This window comes from Chionomys nivalis, chromosome 2 (genome assembly GCF_950005125.1).
Source record: "Chionomys nivalis chromosome 2, mChiNiv1.1, whole genome shotgun sequence".
Lineage (NCBI taxonomy): Eukaryota > Metazoa > Chordata > Mammalia > Rodentia > Cricetidae > Chionomys > Chionomys nivalis.
Genome location: NC_080087.1, coordinates 39,771,135 through 39,785,107, shown reverse-complemented (window position 1 = coordinate 39,785,107; position 13,973 = coordinate 39,771,135). Strand labels below are relative to the sequence as shown.

Below are 13,973 nucleotides of genomic sequence, written 5' to 3'. Positions count from 1 at the left end.
TGATCTATGAGAAAAGAAGAAATATTTTTGGGGCCAGAGGTGATGGTTGACTCCAAAAAAAAAACCACTGTCTTCCAGACACAACAGTATTGCTGCACATATAAACTCACAGAGAATATAGCAAAATGCCCAAGACTTGCACAGGTTCAAGACAGGGTCCCAGCATTGAGAGGGAGAAGTAGATAAGGCTCTCACCCCAAATCAAGAAGCTATCTGCAATTGATACCAGATGGCAAAAGGATGATTTTCACAAAACTCCCAACCTAATAAGTCAGACTTGAAATATAAAGGCAAATGCAAAGAAAGCTTGCCCAAGGATAAGGCTCGACAACAATCCACTGAGAGGCAAGAAAGACAAAAGCAAAAGACAAAGAGCATGGAGAAAGGAGCAAAAGAAAGGCACCACGAATTCTTCCCCATGAATTGGTCTTGGAAATTGACTGACACTTTAACTCTAGGATTTGTTCGCAGGACATAGTGCTAAATGGAAACAATGTAGATTTTTATGTTTACTAAAGATGATAACTTTCCTTGGGATACTCTTATTTTGTTCTTCTTAGGATTTATTTCAGTTACTCTGGGTAGCTGACCTCTCATCCTTTTGCTTTTGATCCTTCTCCTCTGTATCCCTCGGAAATGTCTCATAATCATTATATTAGCTCTTTGCCATGTCAAATCTGTATTTTAAACACATCATGGATATTTAACTCTTGTGTTGAATTTCAGTGCCTGAATTTTCTTATTCCCAGTAGTGACCTATCTTTCCCAGCTCAGTCTCCTGCTCATTAGTCCATAGAGATCATCTGTGATGGTTAAATCTATATAATACAGTAAGGGTCTTTTTTTTAGATGAGAAAATGCTTTTTTGATTTAGGATTTACATAGTTTGGACATATGATAAGCAAAGATTATCACCTGAACATGGCTAGGCATTAATCTCTGAGTTGTTATTCTCTTTGAAGCTACCAAGAGTCTTTCTCGCCCTTTCTCTCGATTGCTCTGTGCTACAAGAAGACAATCTAAATTCTGTTTACTGGAAGAACATAAAGGATTGGGGAGAGTTCACTGAGTAGTTAGGCTCAGCCACTACTTGACTCATACTTGTATTTGACCAACAAAAGAAACCGGCAGGAATGCTGAGGTAAGAAGAAAGGAGTGATGTGGGTCAGGAGGGAGTGATGTAGGTCTCATATCTTCTTTCTTTCAACACTACATTAAAATGTAGTAGCCAAGTCTCCTTCAGTCAGTCAACAGCTAAGAGACACCAACCGGCAGACATACTCCACAGTTCCACAGTTCAGCTGCCACTGAATCTGTAATGCTCTATGTCCGTCCATCCATTCATCCATCCACCCACCCATGACCATCAATCTATCATCTATCTATCTATCTATCTATCTATCTATCTATCTATCTATCTATCTATCTATCTATCTATCTATCTATCTTTCATCTGTCTATCATCTATTCTATCATCTCTATTCTATCTATCCTACCCTATCTCTAAATTCTTGGAGTTTACAACAATAGAATTAGAAACAAGATAACTACCTTTAGAGTTCTTACAGAATACAATTATTCTAACTTATACTTAACCAGTCTTACAAATGAATCTAATAGCTATATGTATCTCTGGAAGAGAATACCTTACATGTGAGCTTTTCCTAAGTTTAATGGACAGAACATGATCTGAATTTTTTCTTTTATCCACAATAAAGTAGATGGTATACCTACATAGTGCCACATTGTCAATATTTAGCAACTCAATAGGACACTAAGCCATCTAATTATTTATGCTGCAATTTAAGGTTCTTGGCTAATAGGATGATAAGAACTTTTGTGAGGAAAAAAAAGATAACAGAGCTAACTTTACGAAACATTTACCTCTATGATTAATTGACTGGACGGTTGGAAATAACTGAGCTAGGCAGCAGAGGAATGCCGATTACTTTAAATTTTTTATTTTAAGTACTTCTAAGTTAAACTGTGCCGAATATAGATGGCCCTATTAAGTGAAGTATGTAAGTATAAAATGGAAAATGTCTGGAGGGAAGCTTAATGACATCTTCAAATGTCGTCTTCAAATGCCATTTACCATCTGTATAAAGATTAGTTTAGATGACCATAGAATGTAAAAGTGGAATTATAGTAAAAATCAAATAAATAATTGTATGTCTATTAAAATACAGTAAATTCTTAAAAATCTCCAAAACAACCAGATGTTTAATTCAGAAAACACTTCCCAATGTGCAATGATATTGTGTGGTATCTATTCCAAAGCAGTGTGAATGTTATGTCACAAAGGAACCTAGTAAATTCTAATCTAAACAGCTAATAGGATGCTCCTATGACAGCAAACTCATTTTCTTGAAACCCTCCTCATCAGTCCCAGTTTTTACATGTGTGGTATGCATACACAAATTCAGTAGAAATACAGCTCTTAAATTGAGAGAGCAAGGTGTTAGATGTGGCATCAATAAAGCCATAAACAGCCTAACAAATTTTGTACTCTAGCCCACCTGATGAATAAAGCTTTCCTCTATTCTTTAGCATGTCTAGAGCAGTGGGGCAGGAGAGTAAAGCAGATGAGGCAGCATTTATCCATCTGTTCCCTCCTCATTGTGTTTATATTGTATTAAGAACCACTAAAAAGTTGTCTAGATTTGAGTTCTGGTTCTGGTGAGCTTTTGTTTTGTTTTTTAATTCTCAGATAAAACATCTTTCTTATTTATAATTTTATAATTTTTGTATTTCAGACTCTCTTATTGCTCATCAGCTTTGTGTCAGGTTTGTCCTCTGGTTGCTATGCAAATGAGGAAAGTGGACTCAGTCAAGTCTGGGGAGATTTATAGTATAGCATGTGCAAGTCTGGAGGAATTTAGAGTATAGCATGTGGAAAGTATGTGTTCAAATTAAGTATAAGCAGGCTTGATAGTACATGTCTTTAATTCTAGCATTTGAGAGTTGAAGGCAGAAGGATCAGAACTTCAAGGGCAGGCTCAGCTACATAGTAAGTTCAAAGGCAGCCAAGGCTATATGAAAACAACAGAACCAAAACAAAAAAGAAATATTCATTATGAAATAGACGTTACTATATTATCAATGTAGATGGTCAAATTGTTTCCTAACAACAAACTGGGTGTTGAAGAATCGACAGGGACGAAAGCAGATCTGAGCCCAAGCCTCAGAGAACTCAGCCTGAATGTTCTTATGAAAACCTTCTGACATCATAAACATCAAATCATTAACTTGAGTGCACAGACTATCTCCATGACTACAATATCAGATAGACCTTAAGATATATATTTCTATGTATATATACATATACTTAGTAGCAAATCATACTTGCTAACTTAACGTCAAAATGTTATGGGTTTTTAGCTACATGCCAAAGGGTTAGAGAGATACAAGATGTTACATTCTGACAATTCTAGTAGTAGACAAAGACACTTCCTGGTGCCAAGACTGATTATGGTAGAGGGAAGCAGTAGACAAGAATAGTGTCAATTTTGACTGTAGGAGGAGAAGCTTCTTGTTGGTTCCCCGCTGCTCAGCCCCAAAATAATCACATGGAAACTGTATTATTTAAGTCACTGCTTGGCCCATTAGCTCTAGCTTCTTATTGGCTAACTCTTATATTAATTTCTATTAATCTGTGTATCGCCACGTAGCTGTGGCTTACCAGCAAGATTTCAGCTGGCGTCTGTCTCTGGTGGCTCCATGGCTTTTCCCTGACTTTGCCTTTCATTCTTCCAGCATTTAGTTTAGTTTTCCCCACCTACCTAAGTTCTGACCTGCCATAGGTCCAAAGAAAGCAGTGTCTTTATTCATTAATGGTAATCACAGCACACAGAGGGAAATCCCACAACATTTGACTGTTATTTACTTTTCTTGTTGCTGTGACAAAATGTCCAACTGAAACAGGCCAAGAGAGGACAGATTTATTTGTGTTTATGGTTTCAGAATGCTTGATTCGTGGTTGCTTTGCCCAGGTGTTTGGGAAACATCATGGCAGTGAAATTATGTGACTTAGGAGGCTGTTGATCTTATGTAGACAGAAAGTAGCATGTGAGGAGGAGACTAGAAACCATGCATCATCTTCAAAGATACTGTCCTCACTGACCTAATTCTTCCTGCTAAGCTTTACCTCCGAAACATCCAGAATCTCCTCAAATAGCATTGTCAGTTAGGGGTCAAGCATTCAGGCATGAGACTGGGGGCATTTATTTTCAAACCATAATATTGGTCCAAAATCTGAAGGCATTATATATATATATATATATATATATATATATATATATATATATATATATATATCAGCTATATAGACTTGGAATTTTTAAAGATGAGAACTGGAGGTTCTTACTAGGGGTTAATTTAAGAGGTTTATTATCTGTCACACATACAAACCTAAGCAAAATTAGAGAATTTTATTATGCCTTTGGTAACATACAGCCAACTTCCAAAACAGTCAAAATTGTGGAGGATTAATCAATTAAATGTCAGTAATGAAGAATTACAAATGTTTGAATGTGTAACCAAGGACCAATGCTCATTAAGTCATGAACCATACATACCCTCAGTACTGAGAAACTAGCAGTTAATAGGCAGTTAGCAAAGACAGATATCACCCTACTGGTTTTAATTGATAAAGCGCCCACCTCAATTATGATACCATCATTTAATTTTCTGGTTTGTTTGTTGTAAAGACAGTGAAGTTTTTGTTTACTACATGGATTTTTGTGGCTTCCTAGAACTGATCGCTAAGGCTACATAAGAAAGTTGTAGCTCAGAGTATGAAGAAGGCTCTACTTTGTCCTCAGTCATACAAATAGCAACTTGAGTTCTGGCTCTTACAGAGTAAAACTAGACCCTGACCTACAGTTTAACAAGAAATCCCCCCGCCCATATCTTCTCTCTTCTTTGCCTTATCTATATAATCCCACTATGGCAAAGAACATGAAAAAAGGAATCATAAAGACTAAATTATGGTGATTTTGATTGCTAATACTGATTGTTAATTAGACAGATTGCCCAAGTCTCGGGACATGCCTGTGAAGGATTATCCAGACCGGGTTGGGGTCAGAAGACCCACCTTAACTATGGTGGCTGGTGTCCTGGGATAAACAAAAAGGAGAAAGTGAGATGAGCACAAGCAACCATTACTCTTTTCTCTCTGGTTGTGGATACATGGTGACCTGTTACTTTGAACTCTTGCTGCCACCACTGACTGTATCTCCTTGAACTGTAAGCTAAAAATAAATCATTCTTCCTTAAATTGCTTCTGTCGGGTGTTTTCTCACAGCAAGACAACTAACTCAGTAGTCAAATTCAGTTATCCCTATGATTATAGAACTTAAAGAATATTGATGGACAGTTGACAAAATAGAAAATGTTCAAGACAACTAACTCAGTAGTCAAATTCAGTTATCCCTATGATTATAGAACTTAAAGAATATTGATGGACAGTTGACAAAATAGAAAATGTTCTTTTTATAAGGACCCTTGAAAGTAATGTTTAACTTATGCCCTTATAAATAAACTTGGCACTGCAAATTTCAAATGACAGGTGAGGCCTTATGTAGTTTCCAGACTCCAGAGCATAAGCACTTTCTAATAAATCACACTCAAGTTCATGGGGCATAACAAAATATCTAACTTATTTTCTGAAAACTTTTACTTCCTAACTTGCTAACTGTGTAGATGAGAAGCAACCATTGCTTTGAAAGCTCATACAATCATGCTGGCTGTCATAGTGTCTGTTTGAAACAGTCAACACTTCTCAGAAACTGAGCATTGCCTCCATACCTGGCCATGGCTGGGAAAGAAGTTCTTTCAATATCTCCCTGCCACTTTGATTTCTGCTAAACTCAGAACCATTCCACAGCAATGCACATCCTTTAGATTACGCTCACTTTCATCTTCTCAGAACTTTTACTTGACTTAATTTTTAAACCTTTGCTTCAGCTGTGGACTAGTTTTAGTGTGAAGCTTCTAAGTCATTTTTTGAAACATGCTGGATACAGAAGTCAGAGAGGTAAGCAGCTTTCAATGACTATATTAGGTCTTATAATGCAGAGTTTTCTATAGGTAAACTGCTGACTTGCCCTCTCAGGGGTGGGTCATTCAAACTCAGCCCTTAGACCAAAGCAGAGACCAGGGATGGAAACTCAGCTCTCATGAATACGTCTGATCAGCAAATTAAGCAGACGTTCAGACACAACTATTGAATGGTGGTTCCCATTACGTTTTAAGCATTAAGGTCGATAGGGATGATAGATAGGAAGTAGAAAGATACTTACAGAGTGTGTTTCAACATATGTGATTATCCACTCTTCCCTTCTTTTCCCTTCCAATCCCTTCCCTTTCCTGTGGTGTTTGAATACAAGGTTAAAAATTATAACCAAGAAAGGAGCTAGGATCTGATCAACTCTGAGTATGTTTTGGGGGAGAGGGTTAGTACTGATCTGTCTTTTAATGCAAATAATCATAAATTTTATATGTATGTTCTGTGATCAGTATTCAGTATATTTCACAAACAATACCAATGTCTTACCTAAGAGCTACTTTACTTTCTTGTGTTGTTTTATTGATTTTTATTGAGCTCTACATTTTTCTCTGCTCCCCTCCCTACTTCTCCCCTCCCCTCTTCAACCCTTCCCCAAGGTCCCCATGCTCCCAGTTTACTCAGGAGAGCTACTTTGCTTCTGCTTGACAATTGGGAAAAGAGCCACTTGCCTAACATGAAATTTGGGAATTACTTCTGAGTATATGCCACTACATAGAAAATTTCCTTTAAAAGATGCAGTAAAATTTGCAATTACTAAGCAAACAAATATGTTCAGTTAAATATTTTTGTTTGAAACAAACAATATTTCAAAATATTTTTGAAAATGTATTTACTAGTGTGGGAAATTTCTTGGTAGGTAAAGGCACCTGCTGCCAAGATGAATCCCTGGGACCCACAAGCTAGAAAGAGAAAATCAACTCCCACAAGTTGTCCTGTGACCTCTATATGGATGCTGTGACGTATGTGCATGAACACACATAAGAAGACAAAATAAATAAATAAAAGTGCAGCAAAAATGTGTTGAGCACAAACTGCAACTTTGGGGAAGACAAGCTTCGTAATGCTTGCATGACAGCCGTCTTTATTACTCCTTTCTATGTTATTTGGCAAACCATTGGCTATGACTAGAAAAATAATTCTTAAGTGTTCAATAATACTGGTCATCTAAACAGCAATGAGCATTAAGAGTATTTACTTTTATGTATATGTGCATGTGAGTAAGTGTATGCCTGTGCACCATGCACAGGAGGCCAAGGATGTCAGTAGAGGACACAGAACCCTTGCAACTGGAGTTATAGGTGGTTGTGGGATCCCATGTGGGTACTGTGAATGAACTCAGGTACTCTGTAAAAGAAGCAAGTGCTCTTAACCAATGAGCCATTTCTGAAGTCCCCATTTCCCACATTTTAATGAGCTATGAGAAGCAGGATAAAATACTTACATGTTGAAGAATTCCCCATTAAAACTGCATTGTGGGCTCTACTGTCACTGAAATATCATTCAGAATTGCTCTTTTGTACCTTATTACTTACAAAAACATGACCTATCCAAACCAAGTACAGTTAGTAACAGTACATAATTTTACATAAGAAAATACATATAAAATTGTGAACATAAAGTACATAGACTTATCTATTAAAATGCCCTGTGTGTAAAAGTCTCCAGATGTATTGATATGGTTACAATGCAATTAAAGAACAGTGATGCTACTGCTAAAATTTATAGTACTAATTATTTCCGTGTTCTAAAATGAAAGCTCATTGTAATAGATGGAACATATAAACCAAACACACACAGAAAATAAAAGTCCCAAGGCAGATGATGCTAATGCAGCTGGCCAGTTAAGAGTCCTCTAGAGCCAAGCCTGGAAAATTTTAAGAAAATTATTTTCTCTAAGCTTTTTATGTAAGGTGGAGGGAAGAAACAGCAAAGATAATAGAGATGCTGAAAGAGGTCCCCTGAATAGTTCCCATCATCAGATCATTCTCTTTGGTCTTAATTTAATGATTTTTGTTCAATTATCTATCATGAACTGTTTTACAAACATTTAAATGACTTATGAAGATTCCCTCCCCAGGATAAGCATAAGAAACTTTGAAGCATTCAAAAACGATGCTTCCTCTTATTAGAGCAGAAGTCTATGAACAGCAGTGACCGATTTTATAGGGGAAAAACCTCACTCAACCCAGAGCCTCCCACAAAACCCTAACTTTATCTGATTTGTGCATAAACCTACCCTGACATCCAAAGAGCTCCTTGTTTGGGTACAGTAACTTTCACAGAAGTCTCTATTGCCCTGATCCATTATGATGCCCAAAGCCAGATGGCCACTTTCTCTGAGTTATAGAAAGGTAAAAGCATTTCTCTCCAGGAAGAAGACATAGTGCTACTAGCAAATCAATGTTTCATAATGGGGATGAAAATGCTATTAAGATTTGAAGGCAACGATTTAAGAGGTCCCTCTTGTTTGCAGTTGGCAGCATATCAGCTCTTTCAATATAAGGGACAAATTGCAAAAGTCTAAACTAATTACCACATCCTGCTTCTACTCAGTTCTTCCTCCCAAGTGCCTACTCCATCCTCTCAGAGGAAGACAATAAGCAGATGGATGTGTGCAGGTGCACAGGACTCTGTGCAGTCACCAGCTCTGAGAGCAATTGGTCAATACCCTTGAAGCTAGTTAAAGTGTTAGTAAATGGTTCCAAACTCTAGCAGATGGTCTATTGGTCTCAAGGGCACTGTTCAGCATCTATATGGATCCGTATATGCAGCTAAAATCTTAAGTTTAGCAACTGCTTTTATTTAATATTTCATGACTTTATAACTAGTGTCTTTTCTTCTTCGGGATTTGACATGGTTCTATTTTACTCCATGAGCAAGGCGAAAACATCTACACTTTACAAATGAGAAAGTCGGTGGTTAAGAACCCCAGCCTACCAAGTAGCCTAGCTACTATGGCAGCTCATCTTAATTTCATTATTGTTATATATATTTTTTGATTTATTTGAGGGATACCATAGCCCACATATGGAACTCGGAGGTCAATTTTAAGGACTCGGTCCTCTCCTTTCAAGATATGGGTTCTGGGAGTTGAGCTCTGACTGTGTCACACTCGAAGGCGAGACCTCCCAAGACACCTCAGCAGCCTGAGCTTAGTTTTAGCATCATTCTCTTAGAACAACATGATCACTCCATGATACCTTATTTCAGTGGGATACTTCTGATTTTTAGACTGTTTCCTACATGTGATTTCCTGATCCTATGGAGTCAATCTTGGGCAGATGGCTATACCTATCAGATTGGTTTTCAATTTTCTTCATCACATTTAGTAATGTCTACATGTCCACATGCCAGACTTCTCAAACTTCTACTTTACTTCCCTCCTCCAATTACACATTTCCTAATACTATTTTTTCTTAGTAAAAAGCTACTTTTTAAATGCTATTGTCCTGGGGTGGGGACACTGTTCTGTGAGGAAAGTTCCTGCTGAATAAGCACAAGATCTTGAGTTCAAATCTCCCACAATGACATAGAAGTCCAGCAAGGCAGGATGTAACTGCAATCTCAGCATCTGTGGAAGGAATAGCAGCAGCATGAAGCCCTCCCGCTCCTGATAATTTGGCCAAAATAGTGAGCTCCATCCAGATTCTGTGAGAGCCACTATTTTAAACAAATCAGGGCGAAGATCAATAAGTGCAAATGCCTGATGTTGACCTCTGACCTCCATGCACGTGCAAATGCAGGTGAGTGCACCTGCATACGCATGAGCATAAATATATGAACCCCACACATAGCAAACACAGAAAGCTGATGTCTTGCATAAATGCTGCTAGATTTCCCTGGACTTCCATGGCTGCCTTATTTAGTCAGAGTTTAAGTTGAGGGTTTGATTACACCTCGGTGAACATGAATTATCTTTAGGTCCCCACTTATTAGTGTGGTACCTACATTTTCCTAATTGAGAGCCAGAGTACTTAAGAAAAAAAGCATCCCAGGGAAGTGATTTTTATTTTAAGATGGAGGACGACCTATCTGTATGGCTAGTGGGTGGGTCTACGAGCATTTTCCTCTTTTCAGGACACAGGATGAAAATCAGAAAACACTTATGCCATTCTTTCCTTGTAGATACATCTGTATGTGCTTGTGTATGAACATGTAGAGATTAGAGGTTAGTGTTAGGGTTCTTTTTCTACACTTTCCTCCTGTGGAGGGGGAGCATGGCCTTTTACTGAATCTGGATTTCACCATATCAACTAGGCTTTCTGGACAGAGAGGCCCTAAAATCTGCCTGTCTTTGTCCCCTCATCTCCCCAGGACCAGGGTTACAAATGCACAGTGCATTTCAGGGCCTACTTGACTTTACAAGAGTGTTGGGAATCTAAACTCATACTCTCATGCTTGCTCAGTGAATATTTCATGCACTGAGCTATCTCCCAATTCCTCAGCTTTAGCCATTCTTAAACACAAGTTTCTGTGCATTCACTTGAGAAATATCCACATATTGCCAAATTGCAAGGTAGTTCTCTTTTTATCCCCAGCAATCAAACTGTTGCTTGAATGTTTTTTAATGGTATAAACAAAGGCCAAGACCAAAATAAAATCACACATGAACAGGGGAGAAACCTCATGAGAAAAATAGACTTTCTCATTTTTCACACACTAAGTCATTGAGTGATTTTCCTTTACCCTTTTCCTCAAACACATGTTAAAATCCTAATCCCCACTTAGGAGATGATATCCAGGCAGGAGAAAATTAATTGGAAATAATTTCTTTACAAAGATAATCAACTGAAAGTAAATCCATTGGGGAAGATCCTCGTCTAATATGACTTGTGTGCTTATAAACAGGAAGTGTTGGGTGTTGGAGAAATATGCTTACCTTGTAAGCTCAAATATCTGAGTTGCATTCTTAGTTTGCATCACATAAAAAGACTGAGTGTTGGCCAGGTCATGGTGGTGCATGCATTTAATTCCAGCACTCGGGAGGAAGAGGCAGGCAGATCTCTGTGAGTTTGAGGCTAGCCTGGGCTAGAAAGCGAGTTCCAGAACAGGCTCAAAGCTACACAAACAAACCCTGTCTTGGAAAAAAAGAAGAAGACGAAGAAGAAGAAGAAGAAGAAGAGGAAGAAGAAGAAGAAGAAGAAGAAGAAGAAGAAGAAGAAGAAGAAGAAGAAGAAGAAGAAGAAGAAGAAGAAGAAGAAGAAGAAGAAGAAGAAGAAGAAGAAGAAGAAGTCTGGGCATGGTGGTGTATGCTTGTAAGCTTTCACTGAAGAAATAAGAGTAGATGAATCCCTGGGGCTTTGTGGTCAGCCAATCTAGCCTAATCCTTGAGCCACAGATGCTGGTGAGAAACCCTGTCTCAACAAACAAGGTGGACAGTTCCCAAGAAACACTACCTGAGGCTGACCTCTGCCCTCCACAAATATCCACACAGTGTACACACACACACACACACACACATATGCACACACACATGCATGCACAGATTGGGGGGCAACTCAGAAGTTTCTAAGCAGGTAGCCACAGGGAGCCTGTCTTAGAAACATGAAGGTGACCAGCAACAAGTTGAGGAGGGAGGCCTGGGGCAGATCCTTCTCTCAAAGCCCTCTGAAAGGACCAACTTTGCTGAAACTTTGTTCTTGGGCCTCTGGCCTCTAGGATTGTGAGACAGTAAACTATCTAGTACTTGGTGATAGCAATCCTTGCAAACTGACCAGCTACCTTCTTCACTCCCTCTCCCACCAGAAACACAAAATTTGAAACTCTTCAACTGTACACTATTCTGAAGATCATATGCACACAATAACTTTGTATTTAATTTCATAACCTTAGGGAAAAAATACGATTTGTTCTCTAAGTGGCAGTGTCCTGAACTGCAAGACAAACTATGTCATAGGAGAAGACACTGAAAATCTTTTGAAACAACCTTTCCAGTTTAGAATAAATAGAGAAAAGTAGAAGTTATGGGCTTTTTAAGTTCACTTCATTAGTTCTGGGTGAAAGTGTAAAATGGGATTCTCAATCTTTGTATTTTTCGACAGTAACACAGAAACACTCTGGACTTATGACCAAGAAACATATTTCAGCCACAGTGTTTCTTAGTTTGCCATGTTGAAAGGGTGCTTAGGTAAAGTGTGAGTGTCATACATCTGCAATTGCAGACCTTGTGAGGCAGAGACAGAGGGACACCTCAAGCCTGAGGCCATCCTAGACAATATAGCAAATTCCTGATTTACACAGATCCTATCTCAAAAATTAATTAGTTAATATATGAAATATTAAAAATAAAATAAAAAGGTGTTTAAATTTAGGATAATATTAGAAAACCTGGAGACAAAGATCACAGAAAATAGTCTGTTCCACCAAAGAGCATTTCAAAGTCCTTACATTTATAGACTCTTAATTGTGCTGCTGATATTTTCACTGTTGATAGCAGATACAAGTGGCTCAATACTCGGTCCTTGCAAAGAATAATATTTTTTGGAATTTTACGTATCCAAGCAGAGAAAATTGATCAGGAGTCCATTTCTTCTTTTGCCTATTTTTTGCTCATAGTTTTCATACATTACACTGACAATAATTCAAAGTAGCTTAAAAATATTTTAGTATAGTGAAAATGTTTATCATGACTCTAGTCACTTATTGATAGACTTTTTGTTTTCTTCTATGATTATTTTCTGTGATCATTATTCTTTTGGAAGATTGGATGTTCACAGAATGCACATGGGAAAGAGAACTTTGAATCTTCTACCCTAAAAGACAGAACTAAGGTGGATTATTTTGAGGTACAATTGGGTAGATACCAACTGGAAACAAAACAAAACCTTTCATCAGAGCTCTGATGGGATTGATTTGGCTGCTGCGAAAGATCTTTGAAATTATATTCTGAACATTAAACAATTTGGGAAACGTTGTTATAGAGAAAACTCAAATAATGGTTGGACTGGACTGAATGGGATTTATGACTCTGCCCATTATAGAAGCTTACTGTTCTATGAACCCAGCAAAAATCTTATAAAACTGTTCGCCTCAACTAACACAGACATCACTTTATCCCTTCTTAACTTGATATCATGTGTGTGTGGTTTGCTAATAAATGTATTTAATTCACATGCATTCCAACAACAGAAACATAAACATCAGTTTGTAGCTCATAACAAGTTAAGCTAGAGTATTTTCCTTGCTATTCCACTCAAGGCAATCCTTTAGTTCTTACTATATTTAGTAGACTGTAAAGTTGTAATCAGGAAAGAAAAATTCTAAGCAGTGGTATTAGGCTAAACAAACATACCCAGTCAATCATGAAGTCAGATACTAACCTCCTTCATTTTCTCCAGTTCATTTTGTAAGGCTTGCTTCGCAATTTCGACTTCTATAAGTTGCTGCCGCAGCTTCTCATTTTCATCTTCTGTTGTTGTCCTCTTTTCTTCCACATTTTCCAGTTCATGGTGAAGTCTCACAGATACATCCTTTGCAACCTACAATGATGTGTTTGTAGCAATGAAATACAACTTGACTCATATTGAAGGTGTTAAAAGCCAATATTTCCATAGCACTTACTATGTGACAGGGTTTCTAATACCTCATCCATGTGCCATTCATATATCAATCACATAATCCTCACCAAAATCTCATAGGATAGATGCTATGATTGTATCTCCTTTATTGAGGGGGAAATATTACATAATATGTGCATGGTTGCACAACTAAAAGGTAGTCAGATGGCTGACTCAACTTTGTTCTTTTCACCTCACCACATCAGAGCAATATGATAGATTTAACATATCTGCTTTAATTTTACAGTAAAACCATGGGCTACACGATTGCACTCTTGCCCCCACTGAGAAATGGAGAAAAAAGACATTTTTAACGACTGGCTATTGGCACTTGATTTTTCCCCCTT

At 37.8% G+C, this 13,973-nt stretch overlaps 1 protein-coding gene across 4 annotated transcripts in view; it reads right to left on the bottom strand.

Annotated features, from left to right (window-relative positions):
* The window catches only part of Soga3 (SOGA family member 3), a 48,372-nt gene that overhangs the window by 28,141 nt on the left and 6,258 nt on the right, over window positions 1-13,973 (bottom strand). For all 4 annotated transcript variants that reach the window (XM_057754404.1, XM_057754380.1, XM_057754389.1 and 1 more), the window contains one exon: window positions 13,390-13,548. In XM_057754404.1, coding sequence (XP_057610387.1) covers window positions 13,390-13,548 — 159 coding nt within the window. The remainder of the gene's footprint in view (window positions 1-13,389; window positions 13,549-13,973) is intronic.